The sequence below is a fragment of the Carcharodon carcharias genome, chromosome 38 (genome assembly GCF_017639515.1).
Source record: "Carcharodon carcharias isolate sCarCar2 chromosome 38, sCarCar2.pri, whole genome shotgun sequence".
Classification (NCBI taxonomy): Eukaryota; Metazoa; Chordata; class Chondrichthyes; order Lamniformes; family Lamnidae; genus Carcharodon; species Carcharodon carcharias.
The window spans coordinates 634,138-656,630 of record NC_054504.1 but is presented as its reverse complement, the minus strand read 5'-3'; the positions used below and the strand labels follow the sequence as shown (position 1 = coordinate 656,630).

At 50.6% G+C, this 22,493-nt stretch overlaps 1 protein-coding gene across 2 annotated transcripts in view; it reads left to right on the top strand.

Annotated features, from left to right (window-relative positions):
- LOC121273077 (mitochondrial RNA pseudouridine synthase RPUSD4-like) overlaps positions 1–21,178 on the top strand; it is a 65,773-nt gene extending 44,595 nt beyond the window's left edge. Inside the window, exons 4-7 of one of the 2 annotated variants that reach the window (XM_041180037.1) lie at positions 17,162–17,255; positions 18,374–18,524; positions 18,869–18,966; positions 20,735–21,178. In XM_041180037.1, the coding sequence (XP_041035971.1) occupies positions 17,162–17,255; positions 18,374–18,524; positions 18,869–18,966; positions 20,735–21,157 (766 nt within the window). In that variant the 3' untranslated portion in view covers positions 21,158–21,178. The remainder of the gene's footprint in view (positions 1–17,161; positions 17,256–18,373; positions 18,525–18,868; positions 18,967–20,734) is intronic. The other variant, XM_041180036.1, reaches the window with a different exon arrangement.
- The last annotated feature ends 1,315 nt before the right edge of the window (positions 21,179–22,493 follow it).

Genomic DNA, 22,493 nt, shown 5'->3' with positions numbered 1-22,493 from the left:
AGTCTGTGTGGTGTGTGATATAACTCTGTTAACACCCGTCCCTCAGTGTGTGTGTGTGATATAACTCTGTTAACACCCGTCCCTCAGTGTGTGTGTGTGTGTGATATAACTCTGTTAACACCCGTCCCTCAGTCTGTGTGGTGTGTGATATAACTCTGTTAACACCCGTCCCTCAGTGTGTGTGTGTGTGATATAACTCTATTAACACCCGTCCCTCAGTGTGTGTGATATAACTCTGTTAGCACCCGTCCCTCAGTGTGTGTGTGTGTGATATAACTCTGTTAACACCCGTCCCTCAGTGTGTGTGTGTGTGATATAACTCTGTTAACACCCGTCCCTCAGTCTGTGTGGTGTGTGATATAACTCTGTTAACACCCGTCCCTCAGTGTGTGTGTGTGTGATATAACTCTATTAACACCCGTCCCTCAGTGTGTGTGATATAACTCTGTTAGCACCCGTCCCTCAGTGTGTGTGTGTGTGATATAACTCTGTTAACACCCGTCCCTCAGTGTGTGTGTGTGTGATATAACTCTGTTAACACCCGTCCCTCAGTGTGTGTGTGTTTGTGTGTGATATAACTCGGTTAACACCCGTCCCTCAGTGTGTGTGTGTGTGATATAACTCTGTTAACACCCGTCCCTCAGTGTGTGTGTGTGTGTGATATAACTCTGTTAACCCCGTCCCTCAGTGTGTGTGTGTTTGTGTGATATAACTCTGTTAACACCCGTCCCTCAGTGTGTGTGTGATATAACTCTGTTAACACCCGTCCCTCAGTGTGTGTATGATATAACTCTGTTAACACCCGTCCCTCAGTGTGTGTGTGTGTGTGTGTGTGTGTGATATAAATCTGTTAACACTCGTCCCTCAGTCTGTGTGGTGTGTGATATAACTCTGTTAACACCCGTCCCTCAGTGTGTGTGTGTGTGATATAACTCTGTTAACACCCGTCCCTCAGTGTGTGTGTGTGTGTGTGTGTGTGATAAAGCTCTGTTAACACCCGTCCCTCTGTGTGTGTGTGTGTGTGTGTGTGATATAACTCTGTTAACACCCATCCCTCAGTGTGTGTGTGTGTGTGTGTGTGATATAACTCTGTTAACAACCGTCCCTCAGTGTGTGTGTGTGTGATATAACTCTGTTAACACCCGTCCCTTAGTGTGTGTGTGTGTGTGATATAACTCTGTTAACACCCGTCCCTCAGTGTGTGTGTGTGTGTGTGATATAACTCTGTTAACAACCGTCCCTCAGTGTGTGTGTGTTTGTGTGATATAACTCTGTTAACACCCGTCCCTCTGTGTGTGTGTGTGTGTGTGTGTGTGTGTGTGTGTGTGTGTGATATAACTCTGTTAGCTCCCTGTCTCTCAGTCCGTTTGTGTGATATAACTCTGTTAACACCCGTCCCTCAGTGTGTGTGTGTGTGTGTGTGTGATATAACTCTGTTAACACTCGTCCCTCAGTCTGTGTGGTGTGTGATATAACTCTGTTAACACCCGTCCCTCAGTGTGTGTGTGTGATATAACTCTGTTAACACCCGTCCCTCAGTGTGTGTGTGTGTGTGATATAACTCTGTTAACACCCGTCCCTCAGTGTGTGTGTGTGTGATATAACTCTGTTAACACCCGTCCCTCAGTGTGTGTGTGTGTGTGTGTGTGATATAACTCTGTTAACACCCGTCCCTCAGTGTGTGTGTGTGTGTGTGATATAACTCTGTTAACACCCGTCCCTCAGTGTGTGTGTGATATAACTCTGTTAACACCCGTCCCTCAGTGTGTGTATGATATAACTCTGTTAACACCCGTCCCTCAGTGTGTGTGTGTGTGATATAACTCGGTTAACACCCGTCCCTCAGTGTGTGTGTGTGTGATATAACTCTGTTAACATCCGTCCCTCAGTGTGTGTGTGATATAACTCTGTTAGCACCCGTCCCTCAGTGTGTGTGTGTGTGTGTGTGTGATATAACTCTGTTAACACCCGTCCCTCAGTGTGTGTGAGTGTGATATAACTCTGTTAACACCCGTCCCTCAGTGTTTGTGTGATATAACTCTGTTAGCACCCGTCCCTCAGTGTGTGTGTGCGTGATATAACTCTGTTAACACCCGTCCCTCAGTGTGTGTGTGTGTGTGTGTGATATAACTCTGTTAACACCCGTCCCTCAGTGTGTGTGTGTGTGTGTGATATAATCCTGTTAACACCCGTCCCTCAGTGTGTGTGTGTGTGATGTAACTCTGTTAACACCCGTCCCTCAGTGTGTGTGTGTGTGATATAACTCTGTTAACACCCGTCCCTCAGTGTGTGTGTGTGTGTGTATGTGATATAACTCTGTTAACACCCGTCCCTCAGTGTGTGTGTGTGTGTGTGAGATAACTGTTAACACCCGTCCCTCAGTGTGTGTGTGATATAACTCTGTTAACACCCGTCCCTCTGTGTGTGTGTGTGTGTGTGTGTGTGTGTGTGTGTGATATAACTCTGTTAACACCCGTCCCTCAGTGTGTGTGATATAACTCTGTTAGCAACCGTCCCTCAGTGTGTGTGTGTGTGTGTGTGTGTTATATAACTCTGTTAGCACCCGTCCCTCAGTGTGTGTGTGTGTGATATAACTCTGTTAACACCCGTCCCTCAGTGTGTGTGTGTGTGTGTGATTTAACTCTATTAACACCCGTCCCTCAGTGTGTGTGTGTGTGTTTGTGTGTGATATAACTCTGTTAGCTCCCTGTCTCTCAGTCCGTGTGTGTGATATAACTCTGTTAACACTCGTCCCTCAGTCTGTGTGGTGTGTGATATAATTCTGTTAACACCCGTCCCTCAGTGTGTGTGTGTGTGATATAACTCTATTAACACCCGTCCCTCAGTGTGTGTGATATAACTCTGTTAGCACCCGTCCCTCAGTGTGTGTGTGTGTGTGTGTGTGTGATATAACTCTGTTAACAACCATCCCTCAGTGTGTGTGTGTGTGATATAACTCTGTTAACACCCGTCCCTCAGTGTGTGTGATATAATTCTGTTAGCACCCGTCCCTCAGTGTGTGTGTGTGTGATATAACTCTGTTAACACCCGTCCCTCAGTGTGTGTGTGTGTGATATAACTCTGTTAACACCCGTCCCTCAGTGTGTGTGTGTGTGTGTGATATAACTCTGTTAACACCCGTCCCTCAGTGTGTGTGTGTGTGATATAACTCTGTTAACACCCGTCCCTCAGTGTGTGTGTGTGTGTGTGATATAACTCTGTTAACACCCGTCCCTCAGTGTGTGTGTGTGTGTGTGATATAACTCTGTTAACAACCGTCCCTCAGTGTGTGTGTGTGTGTGATATAACTCTGTTAACACCCGTCCCTCTGTGTGTGTGTGTGTGTGTGTGTGTGTGTGTGTGTGTGTGTGATATAACTCTGTTAGCTCCCTGTCTCTCAGTCCGTGTGTGTGATATAACTCTGTTAACACCCGTCCCTCAGTGTGTGTGTGTGTGTGAGTGTGTGTGTGATATAACTCTGTTAACACTCGTCCCTCAGTCTGTGTGGTGTGTGATATAACTCTGTTAACACCCGTCCCTCAGTGTGTGTGTGTGTGATATAACTCTGTTAACACCCGTCCCTCAGTGTGTGTGTGTGTGTGATATAACTCTGTTAACACCCGTCCCTCAGTGTGTGTGTGTGTGATATAACTCTGTTAACACCCGTCCCTCAGTGTGTGTGTGTGTGTGTGTGTGATATAACTCTGTTAACACCCGTCCCTCAGTGTGTGTGTGTTTGTGTGATATAACTCTGTTAACACCCGTCCCTCAGTGTGTGTGTGATATAACTCTGTTAACACCCGTCCCTCAGTGTGTGTATGATATAACTCTGTTAACACCCGTCCCTCAGTGTGTGTGTGTGTGATATAACTCGGTTAACACCCGTCCCTCAGTGTGTGTGTGTGTGATATAACTCTGTTAACACCCGTCCCTCAGTGTGTGTGTGTGTGATATAACTCTGTTAACACCCGTCCCTCAGTGTGTGTGTGTGTGTGTGATATAACTCTGTTAACACCCGTCCCTCAGTGTGTGTGTGTGTGATATAACTCTGTTAACACCCGTCCCTCAGTGTGTGTGTGTGTGTGTGATATAACTCTGTTAACACCCGTCCCTCAGTGTGTGTGTGTGTGTGTGATATAACTCTGTTAACAACCGTCCCTCAGTGTGTGTGTGTGTGTGATATAACTCTGTTAACACCCGTCCCTCTGTGTGTGTGTGTGTGTGTGTGTGTGTGTGATATAACTCTGTTAGCTCCCTGTCTCTCAGTCCGTGTGTGTGATATAACTCTGTTAACACCCGTCCCTCAGTGTGTGTGTGTGTGTGTGTGTGTGTGTGTGTGATATAACTCTGTTAACACTCGTCCCTCAGTCTGTGTGGTGTGTGATATAACTCTGTTAACACCCGTCCCTCAGTGTGTGTGTGTGTGATATAACTCTGTTAACACCCGTCCCTCAGTGTGTGTGTGTGTGTGATATAACTCTGTTAACACCCGTCCCTCAGTGTGTGTGTGTGTGATATAACTCTGTTAACACCCGTCCCTCAGTGTGTGTGTGTGTGTGTGTGTGATATAACTCTGTTAACACCCGTCCCTCAGTGTGTGTGTGTTTGTGTGATATAACTCTGTTAACACCCGTCCCTCAGTGTGTGTGTGATATAACTCTGTTAACACCCGTCCCTCAGTGTGTGTATGATATAACTCTGTTAACACCCGTCCCTCAGTGTGTGTGTGTGTGATATAACTCGGTTAACACCCGTCCCTCAGTGTGTGTGTGTGTGATATAACTCTGTTAACACCCGTCCCTCAGTGTGTGTGTGATATAACTCTGTTAGCACCCGTCCCTCAGTGTGTGTGTGTGTGTGTGTGTGATATAACTCTTAACACCCGTCCCTCAGTGTGTGTGAGTGTGATATAACTCTGTTAACACCCGTCCCTCAGTGTGTGTGTGATATAACTCTGTTAGCACCCGTCCCTCAGTGTGTGTGTGCGTGATATAACTCTGTTAACACCCGTCCCTCAGTGTGTGTGTGTGTGATATAACTCTGTTAACACCCGTCCCTCAGTGTGTGTGTGTGTGTGTGTGATATAATCCTGTTAACACCCGTCCCTCAGTGTGTGTGTGATATAACTCTGTTAACACCCGTCCCTCAGTGTGTGTGTGTGTGATATAACTCTGTTAACACCCGTCCCTCAGTGTGTGTGTGTGTGATATAACTCTGTTAACACCCGTCCCTCAGTGTGTGTGTGTGTGTGTGATATAACTGTTAACACCCGTCCCTCAGTGTGTGTGTGATATAACTCTGTTAACACCCGTCCCTCTGTGTGTGTGTGTGTGTGTGTGTGTGTGATATAACTCTGTTAACACCCGTCCCTCAGTGTGTGTGATATAACTCTGTTAGCAACCGTCCCTCAGTGTGTGTGTGTGTGTGTGTGTTATATAACTCTGTTAGCACCCGTCCCTCAGTGTGTGTGTGTGTGTGTGATATAACTCTGTTAACACCCGTCCCTCAGTGTGTGTGTGTGTGTGTGTGTGATTTAACTCTATTAACACCCGTCCCTCAGTGTGTGTGTGTGTGTTTGTGTGTGATATAACTCTGTTAGCTCCCTGTCTCTCAGTCCGTGTGTGTGATATAACTCTGTTAACACCCGTCCCTCAGTGTGTGTGTGTGTGTGTGTGATATAACTCTGTTAACACTCGTCCCTCAGTCTGTGTGGTGTGTGATATAACTCTGTTAACACCCGTCCCTCAGTGTGTGTGTGTGTGTGTGTGATATAACTCTGTTAACACTCGTCCCTCAGTCTGTGTGGTGTGTGATATAACTCTGTTAACACCCGTCCCTCAGTGTGTGTGTGTGTGATATAACTCTATTAACACCCGTCCCTCAGTGTGTGTGATATAACTCTGTTAGCACCCGTCCCTCAGTGTGTGTGTGTGTGATATAACTCTGTTAACACCCGTCCCTTTGTGTGTGTGTGTGTGATATAACTCTGTTAACACCCGTCCCTCAGTGTGTGTGTGTGTGTGTGATATAACTCTGTTAGCACCCATCCCTCAGTGTGTGTGTGTGTGTGTGTGTGATATAACTCTGTTAACACCCGTCCCTCAGTGTGTGTGTGTGTGTGATATAACTCTATGAACACCCGTCCCTCAGTGTGTGTGTGTGTGTTTGTGTGTGATATAACTCTGTTAGCTCCCTGTCTCTCAGTCCGTGTGTGTGATATAACTCTGTTAACACTCGTCCCTCAGTCTGTGTGGTGTGTGATATAACTCTGTTAATACCCGTCCCTCAGTGTGTGTGTGTGTGTGTGATATAACTCTGTTAACAACCGTCCCTCAGTGTGTGTGTGTGTGTGTGATATAACTCTGTTAACACTCGTCCCTCAGTCTGTGTGGTGTGTGATATAACTCTGTTAACACCCGTCCCTCAGTGTGTGTGTGTGTGATATAACTCTATTAACACCCGTCCCTCAGTGTGTGTGATATAACTCTGTTAGCACCCGTCCCTCAGTGTGTGTGTGTGTGATATAACTCTGTTAACACCCGTCCCTTTGTGTGTGTGTGTGTGATATAACTCTGTTAACACCCGTCCCTCAGTGTGTCTGTGTGTGTGTGATATAACTCTGTTAGCACCCATCCCTCAGTGTGTGTGTGTGTGTGTGTGTGTGTGATATAACTCTGTTAACACCCGTCCCTCAGTGTGTGTGTGTGTGTGATATAACTCTATGAACACCCGTCCCTCAGTGTGTGTGTGTGTGTTTGTGTGTGATATAACTCTGTTAGCTCCCTGTCTCTCAGTCCGTGTGTGTGATATAACTCTGTTAACACTCGTCCCTCAGTCTGTGTGGTGTGTGATATAACTCTGTTAACACCCGTCCCTCAGTGTGTGTGTGTGTGTGTGATATAACTCTGTTAACACTCGTCCCTCAGTCTGTGTGGTGTGTGATATAACTCTGTTAACACCCGTCCCTCAGTGTGTGTGTGTGTGATATAACTCTATTAACACCCGTCCCTCAGTGTGTGTGATATAACTCTGTTAGCACCCGTCCCTCAGTGTGTGTGTGTGTGATATAACTCTGTTAACACCCATCCCTCAGTGTGTGTGTGTGTGATATAACTCTGTTAACACCCGTCCCTCAGTGTGTGTGTGTGTGTGATATAACTCTGTTAGCACCCATCCCTCAGTGTGTGTGTGTGTGTGTGATATAACTCTGTTAACAGCCGTCCCTCAGTGTGTGTGTGTGTGTGTGATATAACTCTGTTAGCACCCGTCCCTCAGTGTGTGTGTGTGTGTGTGATATAACTCTGTTAACACCCGTCCCTCAGTGTGTGTGTGTGTGATATAACTCTGTTAACACCCGTCCCTCAGTGTGTGTGTGTGTGTGTGATATAACTCTATTAACACCCGTCCCTCAGTGTGTGTGTGTGTGTTTGTGTGTGATATAACTCTGTTAGCTCCCTGTCTCTCAGTCCGTGTGTATGATATAACTCTGTTAACACCCGTCCCTCAGTGTGTGTGTGTGTGTGTGTGTGTGTGATATAACTCTGTTAACACTCGTCCCTCAGTCTGTGTGGTGCGTGATATAACTCTGTTAACACCCGTCCCTCAGTGTGTGTGTGTGTGATATAACTCTATTAACACCCGTCCCTCAGTGTGTGTGATATAACTCTGTTAGCACCCGTCCCTCAGTGTGTGTGTGTGTGATATAACTCTGTTAACACCCGTCCCTCAGTGTGTGTGTGTGTGATATAACTCTGTTAACACCCGTCCCTCAGTGTGTGTGTGTTTGTGTGTGATATAACTCTGTTAACACCCGTCCCTCAGTGTGTGTGTGTGTGATATAACTCTGTTAACACCCGTCCCTCAGTGTGTGTGTGTGTGTGTGTGTGTGATATAACTCTGTTAACCCCGTCCCTCAGTGTGTGTGTGTTTGTGTGATATAACTCTGTTAACACCCGTCCCTCAGTGTGTGTGTGATATAACTCTGTTAACACCTGTCCCTCAGTGTGTGTATGATATAACTCTGTTAACACCCGTCCCTCAGTGTGTGTGTGTGTGTGTGTGTGTGATATAAATCTGTTAACACTCGTCCCTCAGTCTGTGTGGTGTGTGATATAACTCTGTTAACACCCGTCCCTCAGTGTGTGTGTGTGTGTGTGATATAACTCTGTTAACACTCGTCCCTCAGTCTGTGTGGTGTGTGATATAACTCTGTTAACACCCGTCCCTCAGTGTGTGTGTGTGTGATATAACTCTATTAACACCCGTCCCTCAGTGTGTGTGATATAACTCTGTTAGCACCCGTCCCTCAGTGTGTGTGTGTGTGTGATATAACTCTGTTAACACCCGTCCCTCAGTGTGTGTGTGTGTGATATAACTCTGTTAACACCCGTCCCTCAGTGTGTGTGTGTGTGTGTGATATAACTCTGTTAACACCCGTCCCTCAGTGTGTGTGTGTGTGTGATATAACTCTGTTAACACCCGTCCCTCAGTGTGTGTGTGTGTGTGTGTGTGTGTGATAAAGCTCTGTTAACACCCGTCCCTCTGTGTGTGTGTGTGTGTGTGATATAACTCTGTTAACACCCGTCCCTCAGTGTGTGTGTGTGTGTGTGTGTGTGATATAACTCTGTTAACAACCGTCCCTCAGTGTGTGTGTGTGTGATATAACTCTGTTAACACCCGTCCCTTAGTGTGTGTGTGTGTGTGATATAACTCTGTTAACACCCGTCCCTCAGTGTGTGTGTGTGTGTGTGATATAACTCTGTTAACAACCGTCCCTCAGTGTGTGTGTGTTTGTGTGATATAACTCTATTAACACCCGTCCCTCTGTGTGTGTGTGTGTGTGTGTGTGTGTGTGTGTGTGATATAACTCTGTTAGCTCCCTGTCTCTCAGTCCGTTTGTGTGATATAACTCTGTTAACACCCGTCCCTCAGTGTGTGTGTGTGTGTGTGTGATATAACTCTGTTAACACTCGTCCCTCAGTCTGTGTGGTGTGTGATATAACTCTGTTAACACCCGTCCCTCAGTGTGTGTGTGTGATATAACTCTGTTAACACTCGTCCCTCAGTCTGTGTGGTGTGTGATATAACTCTGTTAACACCCGTCCCTCAGTGTGTGTGTGTGATATAACTCTGTTAACACCCGTCCCTCAGTGTGTGTGTGTGTGTGTGATATAACTCTGTTAACACCCGTCCCTCAGTCTGTGTGGTGTGTGATATAACTCTGTTAACACCCGTCCCTCAGTGTGTGTGTGTGTGATATAACTCTATTAACACCCGTCCCTCAGTGTGTGTGATATAACTCTGTTAGCACCCGTCCCTCAGTGTGTGTGTGTGTGATATAACTCTGTTAACACCCGTCCCTCAGTGTGTGTGTGTGTGATATAACTCTGTTAACACCCGTCCCTCAGTGTGTGTGTGTTTGTGTGTGATATAACTCGGTTAACACCCGTCCCTCAGTGTGTGTGTGTGTGATATAACTCTGTTAACACCCGTCCCTCAGTGTGTGTGTGTGTGTGATATAACTCTGTTAACCCCGTCCCTCAGTGTGTGTGTGTTTGTGTGATATAACTCTGTTAACACCCGTCCCTCAGTGTGTGTGTGATATAACTCTGTTAACACCCGTCCCTCAGTGTGTGTATGATATAACTCTGTTAACACCCGTCCCTCAGTGTGTGTGTGTGTGTGTGTGTGTGTGATATAAATCTGTTAACACTCGTCCCTCAGTCTGTGTGGTGTGTGATATAACTCTGTTAACACCCGTCCCTCAGTGTGTGTGTGTGTGTGTGTGATATAACTCTGTTAACACTCGTCCCTCAGTCTGTGTGGTGTGTGATATAACTCTGTTAACACCCGTCCCTCAGTGTGTGTGTGTGTGATATAACTCTATTAACACCCGTCCCTCAGTGTGTGTGATATAACTCTGTTAGCACCCGTCCCTCAGTGTGTGTGTGTGTGTGATATAACTCTGTTAACACCCGTCCCTCAGTGTGTGTGTGTGTGTGATATAACTCTGTTAACACCCGTCCCTCAGTGTGTGTGTGTGTGTGTGTGATATAACTCTGTTAACACCCGTCCCTCAGTGTGTGTGTGTGTGATATAACTCTGTTAACACCCGTCCCTCAGTGTGTGTGTGTGTGTGTGTGTGTGATAAAGCTCTGTTAACACCCGTCCCTCTGTGTGTGTGTGTGTGTGTGTGTGATATAACTCTGTTAACACCCGTCCCTCAGTGTGTGTGTGTGTGTGTGTGTGTGATATAACTCTGTTAACAACCGTCCCTCAGTGTGTGTGTGTGTGATATAACTCTGTTAACACCCGTCCCTTAGTGTGTGTGTGTGTGTGATATAACTCTGTTAACACCCGTCCCTCAGTGTGTGTGTGTGTGTGTGATATAACTCTGTTAACAACCGTCCCTCAGTGTGTGTGTGTTTGTGTGATATAACTCTGTTAACACCCGTCCCTCTGTGTGTGTGTGTGTGTGTGTGTGTGTGTGTGTGTGTGTGATATAACTCTGTTAGCTCCCTGTCTCTCAGTCCGTTTGTGTGATATAACTCTGTTAACACCCGTCCCTCAGTGTGTGTGTGTGTGTGTGTGATATAACTCTGTTAACACTCGTCCCTCAGTCTGTGTGGTGTGTGATATAACTCTGTTAACACCCGTCCCTCAGTGTGTGTGTGTGATATAACTCTGTTAACACCCGTCCCTCAGTGTGTGTGTGTGTGTGATATAACTCTGTTAACACCCGTCCCTCAGTGTGTGTGTGTGTGTGATATAACTCTGTTAACACCCGTCCCTCAGTGTGTGTGTGTGTGTGTGTGTGATATAACTCTGTTAACACCCGTCCCTCAGTGTGTGTGTGTGTGTGTGATATAACTCTGTTAACACCCGTCCCTCAGTGTGTGTGTGATATAACTCTGTTAACACCCGTCCCTCAGTGTGTGTATGATATAACTCTGTTAACACCCGTCCCTCAGTGTGTGTGTGTGTGATATAACTCGGTTAACACCCGTCCCTCAGTGTGTGTGTGTGTGATATAACTCTGTTAACATCCGTCCCTCAGTGTGTGTGTGATATAACTCTGTTAGCACCCGTCCCTCAGTGTGTGTGTGTGTGTGTGTGTGTGTGATATAACTCTGTTAACACCCGTCCCTCAGTGTGTGTGAGTGTGATATAACTCTGTTAACACCCGTCCCTCAGTGTTTGTGTGATATAACTCTGTTAGCACCCGTCCCTCAGTGTGTGTGTGCGTGATATAACTCTGTTAACACCCGTCCCTCAGTGTGTGTGTGTGTGTGATAGAACTCTGTTAACACCCGTCCCTCAGTGTGTGTGTGTGTGTGTGATATAATCCTGTTAACACCCGTCCCTCAGTGTGTGTGTGTGTGATATAACTCTGTTAACACCCGTCCCTCAGTGTGTGTGTGTGTGATATAACTCTGTTAACACCCGTCCCTCAGTGTGTGTGTGTGTGTGTATGTGATATAACTCTGTTAACACCCGTCCCTCAGTGTGTGTGTGTGTGTGTGATATAACTGTTAACACCCGTCCCTCAGTGTGTGTGTGATATAACTCTGTTAACACCCGTCCCTCTGTGTGTGTGTGTGTGTGTGTGTGTGTGATATAACTCTGTTAACACCCGTCCCTCAGTGTGTGTGATATAACTCTGTTAGCAACCGTCCCTCAGTGTGTGTGTGTGTGTGTGTGTTATATAACTCTGTTAGCACCCGTCCCTCAGTGTGTGTGTGTGTGTGATATAACTCTGTTAACACCCGTCCCTCAGTGTGTGTGTGTGTGTGTGATTTAACTCTATTAACACCCGTCCCTCAGTGTGTGTGTGTGTGTTTGTGTGTGATATAACTCTGTTAGCTCCCTGTCTCTCAGTCCGTGTGTGTGATATAACTCTGTTAACACCCGTCCCTCAGTGTGTGTGTGTGTGTGTGTGTGTGATATAACTCTGTTAACACTCGTCCCTCAGTCTGTGTGGTGTGTGATATAACTCTGTTAACACCCGTCCCTCAGTGTGTGTGTGTGTGTGTGATATAACTCTGTTAACACTCGTCCCTCAGTCTGTGTGGTGTGTGATATAATTCTGTTAACACCCGTCCCTCAGTGTGTGTGTGTGTGATATAACTCTATTAACACCCGTCCCTCAGTGTGTGTGATATAACTCTGTTAGCACCCGTCCCTCAGTGTGTGTGTGTGTGTGTGTGTGATATAACTCTGTTAACAACCGTCCCTCAGTGTGTGTGTGTGTGATATAACTCTATTAACACCCGTCCCTCAGTGTGTGTGTGTGTGTTTGTGTGTGATATAACTCTGTTAGCTCCCTGTCTCTCAGTCCGTTTGTGTGATATAACTCTGTTAACACCCGTCCCTCAGTGTGTGTGTGTGTGTGTGTGATATAACTCTGTTAACACTCGTCCCTCAGTCTGTGTGGTGTGTGATATAACTCTGTTAACACCCGTCCCTCAGTGTGTGTGTGTGATATAACTCTGTTAACACCCGTCCCTCAGTGTGTGTGTGTGTGTGATATAACTCTGTTAACACCCGTCCCTCAGTGTGTGTGTGTGTGATATAACTCTGTTAACACCCGTCCCTCAGTGTGTGTGTGTGTGTGTGTGATATAACTCTGTTAACACCCGTCCCTCAGTGTGTGTGTGTTTGTGTGATATAACTCTGTTAACACCCGTCCCTCAGTGTGTGTGTGATATAACTCTGTTAACACCCGTCCCTCAGTGTGTGTATGATATAACTCTGTTAACACCCGTCCCTCAGTGTGTGTGTGTGTGATATAACTCGGTTAACACCCGTCCCTCAGTGTGTGTGTGTGTGATATAACTCTGTTAACATCCGTCCCTCAGTGTGTGTGTGATATAACTCTGTTAGCACCCGTCCCTCAGTGTGTGTGTGTGTGTGTGTGATATAACTCGGTTAACACCCGTCCCTCAGTGTGTGTGTGTGTGATATAACTCTGTTAACATCCGTCCCTCAGTGTGTGTGTGATATAACTCTGTTAGCACCCGTCCCTCAGTGTGTGTGTGTGTGTGTGTGATATAACTCTGTTAACACCCGTCCCTCAGTGTTTGTGTGATATAACTCTGTTAGCACCCGTCCCTCAGTGTGTGTGTGCGTGATATAACTCTGTTAACACCCGTCCCTCAGTGTGTGTGTGTGTGTGTGATATAACTCTGTTAACACCCGTCCCTCAGTGTGTGTGTGTGTGTGTGATATAATCCTGTTAACACCCGTCCCTCAGTGTGTGTGTGTGTGATATAACTCTGTTAACACCCGTCCCTCAGTGTGTGTGTGTGTGATATAACTCTGTTAACACCCGTCCCTCAGTGTGTGTGTGTGTGTGTGATATAACTGTTAACACCCGTCCCTCAGTGTGTGTGTGATATAACTCTGTTAACACCCGTCCCTCTGTGTGTGTGTGTGTGTGTGTGTGTGTGATATAACTCTGTTAACACCCGTCCCTCAGTGTGTGTGATATAACTCTGTTAGCAACCGTCCCTCAGTGTGTGTGTGTGTGTGTGTGTGTTATATAACTCTGTTAGCACCCGTCCCTCAGTGTGTGTGTGTGTGTGATATAACTCTGTTAACACCCGTCCCTCAGTGTGTGTGTGTGTGTGTGATTTAACTCTATTAACACCCGTCCCTCAGTGTGTGTGTGTGTGTTTGTGTGTGATATAACTCTGTTAGCTCCCTGTCTCTCAGTCCGTGTGTGTGATATAACTCTGTTAACACCCGTCCCTCAGTGTGTGTGTGTGTGTTTGTGTGTGATATAACTCTGTTAGCTCCCTGTCTCTCAGTCCGTGTGTGTGATATAACTCTATTAACACCCGTCCCTCAGTGTGTGTGATATAACTCTGTTAGCACCCGTCCCTCAGTGTGTGTGTGTGTGATATAACTCTGTTAACACCCGTCCCTTTGTGTGTGTGTGTGTGATATAACTCTGTTAACACCCGTCCCTCAGTGTGTGTGTGTGTGTGTGTGTGATATAACTCTCTTAGCACCCATCCCTCAGTGTGTGTGTGTGTGTGTGTGTGATATAACTCTGTTAACACCCGTCCCTCAGTGTGTGTGTGTGTGTGATATAACTCTGTTAGCTCCCTGTCTCTCAGTCCGTGTGTGTGATATAACTCTGTTAACACCCGTCCCTCAGTATGTGTGTGTGTGTTTGTGTGTGATATAACTCTGTTAGCTCCCTGTCTCTCAGTCCGTGTGTGTGATATAACTCTATTAACACCCGTCCCTCAGTGTGTGTGATATAACTCTGTTAGCACCCGTCCCTCAGTGTGTGTGTGTGTGATATAACTCTGTTAACACCCGTCCCTTTGTGTGTGTGTGTGTGATATAACTCTGTTAACACCCGTCCCTCAGTGTGTGTGTGTGTGTGTGTGATATAACTCTCTTAGCACCCATCCCTCAGTGTGTGTGTGTGTGTGTGTGTGATATAACTCTGTTAACACCCGTCCCTCAGTGTGTGTGTGATATAACTCTGTTAGCACCCGTCCCTCAGTGTGTGTGTGTGTGTGATATAACTCTGTTAACACCCGTCCCTCAGTGTGTGTGTGTGTGTGTGATATAACTCTATTAACACCCGTCCCTCAGTGTGTGTGTGTGTGTTTGTGTGTGATATAACTCTGTTAGCTCCCTGTCTCTCAGTCCGTGTGTGTGATATAACTCTGTTAACACCCGTCCCTCAGTGTGTGTGTGTGTGTGTGTGTGTGATATAACTCTGTTAACACTCGTCCCTCAGTCTGTGTGGTGTGTGATATAACTCTGTTAACACCCGTCCCTCAGTGTGTGTGTGTGTGATATAACTCTATTAACACCCGTCCCTCAGTGTGTGTGATATAACTCTGTTAGCACCCGTCCCTCAGTGTGTGTGTGTGTGATATAACTCTGTTAACACCCGTCCCTCAGTGTGTGTGTGTGTGATATAACTCTGTTAACACCCGTCCCTCAGTGTGTGTGTGTGTGTGTGTGATATAACTCTGTTAACACCCGTCCCTCAGTGTGTGTGTGTGTGTGTGTGTGTGTGATAAAGCTCTGTTAACACCCGTCCCTCTGTGTGCGTGTGTGTGTGTGTGATATAACTCTGTTAACACCCGTCCCTCAGTGTGTGTGTGTGTGATATAACTCTGTTAACACCTGTCCCTCAGTGTGTGTGTGTGTGTGATATAACTCTGTTAACACCCGTCCCTCAGTGTGTGTGTGTGTGTGTGTGATATAACTCTGTTAACAACCGTCCCTCAGTGTGTGTGTGTGTGATATAACTCTGTTAACACCCGTCCCTTAGTGTGTGTGTGTGTGTGATATAACTCTGTTAACACCCGTCCCTCAGTGTGTGTGTGTGTGTGTGTGATATAACTCTGTTAGCACCCGTCCCTCAGTGTGTGTGTGTGTGTGATATAACTCTGTTAACACCCGTCCCTCAGTGTGTGTGTGTGTGATATAACTCTGTTAACACCCGTCCCTCAGTGTGTGTGTGTGTGTGTGTGATATAACTCTATTAACACCCGTCCCTCAGTGTGTGTGTGTGTGTTTGTGTGTGATATAACTCTGTTAACACCCGTCCCTCAGTGTGTGTGTGTGTGTGTGTGATATAACTCTATTAACACCCGTCCCTCAGTGTGTGTGTGTGTGATATAACTCTGTTAACACCCGTCCCTTAGTGTGTGTGATATAACTCTGTTAACACTCGTCCCTCAGTGTGTGTGTGTGTGTGATATAACTCTGTTAACACCTGTCCCTCAGTGTGTGTGTGTGTGTGTGATATAACTCTGTTAACACCCGTCCCTCAGTGTGTGTGTGTGTGTGTGTGTGTGTGTGATATAACTCTGTTAACAACCGTCCCTCAGTGTGTGTGTGTGATATAACTCTGTTAACACCCGTCCCTCAGTGTGTGTGTGTGTGTGTGTGTGTGTGTGTGTGTGTGATATAACTCTGTTAACACCCGTCCCTCAGTGTGTGTGTGTGTGATATAACTCTGTTAACACCCGTCCCTCAGTGTGTGTGTGTGTGTGTGTGATATAACTCTGTTAGCTCCCTGTCTTTCAGTCCGTGTGTGTGATATAACTCTGTTAGCTCCCGGTCTCTCAGTCCTTGTGTGTGATATAACTCTGTTAGCTCCCTGTCTCTCAGTCCGTGTGCGTGATATAACTTTGTTAACACTCGTCCCTCAGTCTGTGTGGTGTGTGATATAACTCTGTTAGCTCCCTGTCTCTCAGCCTGTGTGTGTGTGTGTTTGTGTGATATAACTCTGTTAGCTCCCTGTCTCTCAGCCTGCGTGTGTGCGTGTGTGTGTGTGACATAACTCTGTGAACACCCGTCCCTCAGCGTGCGTGTGTGATATAACTCTGTTAGCTCCCTGTCTCTCAGCTCTCAGTCTGTGTGTGTGTGGTGTGTGATATAACTCTGGTAGCTCCCTGTCTCTCAGTCCGTGTGTGTGATGTAACTCTGTTAGCTCCCTGTCTCTCAGTGTGTGTGTGTGTGTGATATAACTCTGTTAGCTCCCTGTCTCTCAGTCTGTGTGTGTGTGTGAGATATAACTCTGTTAACTCCCTGTCTCTCAGTCTGTGTGTGTGTGTGAGATATAACTCTGTTAGCTCCCTGTCTCTCAGTCTGTGTGTGTGATATAACTTTGTTAATACCCATCCTTTAGTGTGTGTGTGTGTGTGAGATATAACTCTGGTAGCTCCCTGTCTCTCAGTCTGTGTGCGTGTGGTGTGTGATATAACTTTGTTGGCTCCCTGTCTCCCAGTCCGTGTGTGGGACGTAACTCTGTTAACACCGTCTCTCAGTGTGTGTGTGTGTGTGTGTGTGTGTGTGTGATATAACTGTTACACACATACTGAGACACGGGGGTGGGGGGGGTTTAATAATTATATCATACACACACACACACACACACACACACACACACTGAGAGACAAGAGGTTACCACAGTTATATCACACACACAGACACAAACAACCCCCCCACCCACCCTGTCTGTGTGTGGAGATCTAATATAACTGTTACACACACACAGAGATGGGGGTTTCTTTGTGTGTGTCTGTGTGATATAACTGTGTTAACTGGCCTGTGTCTCAGTGTGTGGGTGTGAGAGAGAGAGATATCACTGTGTTAACCACCTTTATTTCTCTCGCTGTCTCAGGGTAATTACTGTTGGGATTCCAGTCCCATCTGAAGGAGTTATCGATATTCCCATCATCGAGAGGGAAGTCAGCAGCCCAAGGAAGCACTTCAAGGTCGGTTGGTGGCTCACTTTCCAATATACAGTCCCTGTCAAACACTCCCAGGACAGGTACAGCACAGGGAATAGATACAGAGTAAAGCTCCCTCTACACTGTCCCCATCAAACACTCCCAGGACAGGTACAGCACGGGGTTAGATACAGAGTAAGGCTCCCTCTACACCGTCCCCATCAAACACTCCCAGGACAGGTACAGCACGGGGTTAGATACAGAGTAAATCTCCCTCTACACCGTCCCCATCAAACACTCCCAGGACAGGTACAGCACGGGGTTAGATACAGAGTAAATCTCCCTCTACACCGTCCCCATCAAACACTCCCAGGACAGGTACAGCACGGGGTTAGATACAGAGTAAATCTCCCTCTACACCGTCCCCATCAAACACTCCCAGGACAGGTACAGCACGGGGTTAGATACAGAGTAAATCTCCCTCTACACCGTCCCCATCAAACACTCCCATGACAGATACAGCACGGGGTTAGATACAGAGTAAAGATCCCTCTACACTGTCCCCATCAAACACTCCCAGGACAGGTACAGCACGGGGTTAGATACAGAGTAAATCTCCCTCTACACCGTCCCCATCAAACACTCCCAGGACAGGTACAGCACGTGGTTAGGTACTGAGTAAATCTCCCTCTACACCGTCCCCATCAAACACTCCCAGGACAGGTACAGCACGGGGTTAGATACAGAGTAAATCTCCCTCTACACTGTCCCCATCAAACACTCCCAGGACAGGTACAGCAAGGGGTTAGATACAGAGTAAATCTCCCTCTACACTGTCCCCATCAAACACTCCCAGGACAGGTACAGCACGGGGTTAGATACAGAGTAAATCTCCCTCTACACTGTCCCCATCAAACACTCCCAGGACAGGTACAGCACGGGGTTAGATTCAGAGTAAAGCTCTCTCTCTCTGCTTCTTCCTCTCTCACTCTCTCTCTCTCTGCTTCTTCCTCTCTCACTCTCTCTCTCTCTGCTTCTTCCTCTCTCACTCTCTCTCTCTCTGCTTCTTCCTCTCTCACTCTCTCTCTCTCTGCTTCTTCCTCTCTCACTCTCTCTCTCTCTGCTTCTTCCTCTCTCACTCTCTCTCTCTCTCTCTCCCACAGATGGCCCTGGCTCCTCTGTATCGTGTTGGCGATGTGGAGGGAACCATGCTGAGGGTGCGTCAGAATCGTGCTGCTAGCAGCGCTGTGACACGCTACCGCGTGCTGGGAAGCTCCGGATGCACCGCCTTGGTGGAGTTGCAGCCAATCACAGGTGAGGAGCGGCGAGGCCCTGAGGCTGGTTGGCTGCTCGGCCTGGAGCGGCAGCCACCCGCTCTGAGGTCCGCCAGCTGGTTACCAAGTGTGGGACATCCTTGGAAGCCCCATCTCCGACCTACCCTTTCCACCGCAAACTCCCTTGAATGTGTTGTCACCTCCCAAATCCTTGTCCTTCTTTGCCCCAGCTCCATTCTTATCCGTCTCATCGGAGCCAGGGAATCACTTGCAATGACTTCTCTCCTGCACTCTTCCCACCGGAGTACCCCTCCAATCCCGCCACCCCCCCACCCCCCCCACCCCACCACTCACACTCTCTCTCTCTCTCTGTCTCTCCCCCAGGTATGAAGCACCAAGCCCGGGTGCACCTTGCTCTGGGGCTGGGCTGCCCCATTCTCGGAGACCACAAGTATTCAAAATGGAACAGCCTCGAGCCTCAGGTACAGGGAGGGGACGGGGGAGAAGTGGGAGAGGGCAGGGGGAGAGGGAGGGAGGGGGGGGGAAAGAGAGGGAGGGAAGGGGGAGGGGAGAGGGAGAAGTGGGAAGAGAGGGAGGGAGGGGGGAAGGGGAGAGAGAGAGAGGGGGGAGGGAAGGGGGGAAGGGGAGAGGGAGAGGGGAGGGGGGAGGGAAGGGGGGAAGGGGAGAGGGAGAGGGGAGGGGAGAGGGAGGGGGAAGGGGAGAGGGAGAGGGGGAGGGAGGGGGGAAGGGGAGAGGGAGGGGGGAAGGGGAGAGGGAGAGGGGGAGGGAGAGGGGGAGGGAGGGGGGGAGGGGAGAGGGAGGGGGGAAGGGGAGAGGGAGGGGAGAGGGAGGGGGAAGGGGAGGGGAGGGGGAAGGGGAGAGGGAGAGGGGGAGGGAGGGGGAAGGGGAGAGGGAGAGGGGGAGGGAGGGGGAAGGGGAGAGGGAGGGGAGAGGGAGGGGGAAGGGGAGGGGAGGGGGAAGGGGAGAGGGAGAGGGGGAGGGAGGGGGAAGGGGAGAGGGAGAGGGGGAGGGAGGGGGAAGGGGAGGGGAGGGGGAAGGGGAGAGGGAGAGGGGGAGGGAGGGGGAAGGGGAGAGGGAGAGGGGGAGGGAGGGGGAAGGGGAGAGGGAGAGGGGGAGGGAGGGGGAAGGGGAGAGGGAGAGGGGGAGGGAGGGGGAAGGGGAGGGGAGGGGGAAGGGGAGAGGGAGAGGGGGAGGGGAGGGGAGAGGGAGGGGGGAAGGGGAGAGGGAGAGGGGGAGGGAGGGGGGAAGGGGAGAGGGAGGGGAGAGGGAGGGGGAAGGGGAGAGGGAGAGGGGGAGGGAGGGGGAAGGGGAGAGGGAGAGGGGGAGGGAGGGGGAAGGGGAGGGGAGGGGGAAGGGGAGAGGGAGAGGGGGAGGGAGGGGAGGGGGAAGGGGAGAGGGAGAGGGGGAGGGAGGGGGAAGGGGAGGGGAGGGGGAAGGGGAGAGGGAGAGGGGGAGGTCGGGGGAAGGGGAGAGGGGGAGGGGAGAGGGAGAGGGGGAGGGAGGGGGAAGGGGAGGGGAGGGGGAAGGGGAGAGGGAGGGGGGAGGGGAGAGGGGGAGGGAGGGGAGGGGGAGGGGGAGGGAGGGGAGAGGGAGAGGGGGAGGGAGGGGAGGGGGAAGGGGAGGGGAGGGGGAAGGGGAGGGGAGGGGGAGGGGGAGGGAGGGGAGAGGGGGAGGGAGGGGAGGGGGAAGGGGAGGGGAGGGGGAAGGGGAGGGGAGGGGGAGGGGGAGGGAGGGGAGAGGGAGAGGGGGAGGGAGGGGAGAGGGAGGGGGGAGGGAGGGGAGAGGGAGGGGGGAGGGGGGAGGGGAGGGGGAAGGGGAGAGGGAGAGGGGGAGGGAGGGGAGAGGGAGGGGGGAGGGGAGGGGGAAGGGGAGGGGAGGGGGAAGGGGAGAGGGAGAGGGAGAGGGGGAGGGAGGGGAGAGGGAGGGGGGAGGGGAGGGGGAAGGGGAGAGGGAGAGGGGGAGGGAGGGGAGAGGGCGAGAGAGAAGGCGGGGGAGAGGGAGGGGAGGGAGCAGGAGGAGAGGGAAAGAGGGAGGGAAGGGGAGAGGGAAAGAGGACATGGTAGCGTGAAGGGGAGCGTAGGCTCCAGTCGGATTGTAGGGAGGTGGGGGGGGGGGGGCGCGGGGGGATGTGTGGTGTGGGCAGGGGGACGGGGGCGGGGGGGGGGGGGCGGGTGGGGTGGGGAAAGTCCTTGGCTGAGACTCGTTTCTTTCTCCCTGTGTCCTTTGCAGAAGTTACCGGAAGGCGTGCTGAGGCGTCTCGGCTTGACCCAGCCCAAGTCCCGGCACCTGCCGCTCCACCTCCACGGCCGGGAGGTGAGCATCCCGGGGTCCACTGGCGAGGAGGAGGGGAGGGAGGAGGAGGGGGAGCCGATGCTCACTGTCACCTGCAGACCCCCCCGGTACTTCCTGCACACCCTGAAGAAGCTGAGGATCCTGTGGCCAGAGACCGAGCGGCTGACCCGCGGACAGGGGCCGAGTGACCCTGGCAGGCGACCCTGTGACCTGCGCCGCCAAGCGCTCGGTTGGGGGAAGAAGAGAGGACTTTTGTTGCAGGACGGTAAAGCTTCAGCGGGAGGGGAGGGGAGGGGAGGGGAGGGGAGCCAAAGCCAAGGGGCTGAAGACGACGACACTGCCCCCAACCTGCGCGTGTGAGTGCTGACCCGAGATTCACTGTTAACCCTCCAGGAGGAAATAAAGGCTTCAGACGGCGGAGCCTGTGTGGTGAATGTGGGGCGGGTAATGCCGCACCGAGGGGGTGAAGGTTACAGGGAGGGAAGGTGAGGGTTTGTGCGAGTGGCCGACGACACCGGGTTCTTGCTGTGCAGGGACAGGGGACGCAGTCTCTCCGGCCCCGCGCGACTCATTTGCGCACCCCAGAAACCAACCTGACACTCCCTGTGGTCCCATAGCAAGGGAGCGCTGCACTGTGGGAGGGTCGGTGCTGAGGGAGAGCCGCACTGTCAGAGGGTCAGTGCTGAGGGAGCGCCGCACTGTCGGAGGGTCAGTGCTGAGGGAGCACCGCACTGTCGGAGGGTCAGTACTGAGGGAGAGCCGCACTGTCGGAGGGTCAGTGCTGAGGGAGCACCGCACTGTCGGAGGGTCAGTACTGAGGGAGAGCCGCACTGTCGGAGGGTCAGTGCTGAGGGAGAGCCGCACTGTCGGAGGGTCAGTGCTGAGGGAGAGCCGCACTGTGGGAGGGTCAGTGCTGAGGGAGCGCCGCACTGTGGGAGGGTCAGTGCTGAGGGAGAGCCGCACTGTGGGAGGGTCAGTGCTGAGGGAGAGCCGCACTGTCGGAGGGTCAGTGCTGAGGGAGCGCCACACTGTCGGAGGGTCAGTACTGAGGGAGCGCCGCACTGTCGGAGGGTCAGTGCTGAGGGAGAGCCGCACTGTCGGAGGGTCAGTGCTGAGGGAGCGCCGCACTGTTGGAGGGTCAGTGCTGAGGGAGCGCCGCACTGTCGGAGGGTCAGTACTGAGGGAGAGCCGCACTGTCGGAGGGTCAGTACTGAGGGAGCGCCGCACTGTCGGAGGGTCAGTGCTGAGGGAGAGCCGCACTGTCGGACGGTCAGTACTGAGGGAGAGCCGCACTGTCGGAGGGTCAGTGCTGAGGGAGCGTCGCACTGTCGGAGGGTCAGTGCTGAGGGAGAGCCGCACTGTTGGAGGGTCAGTGCTGAGGGAGCGCCGCACTGTCGGAGGGTCAGTGCTGAGGGAGAGCCACACTGTCGGAGGGTCAGTGCTGAGGGAGCGCTGCACTGTCGGAGGGTCAGTGCTGAAGGAGCGCCGCACTGTGGGAGGGTCAGTGCTGAGGGAGAGCCGCACTGTGGGAGGGTCAGTGCTGAGGGAGTTCCGCACTGTCGGAGGGTCAGTACTGAGGGAGTGCCGCACTGTCGGAGGGTCAGTGCTGAGGGAGAGCCGCACAGTCGGTGGGTCAGTACTGAGGGAGAGCGCACTGTCGGAGGGTCAGTACTGAGGGAGAGCCGCACTGTCGGAG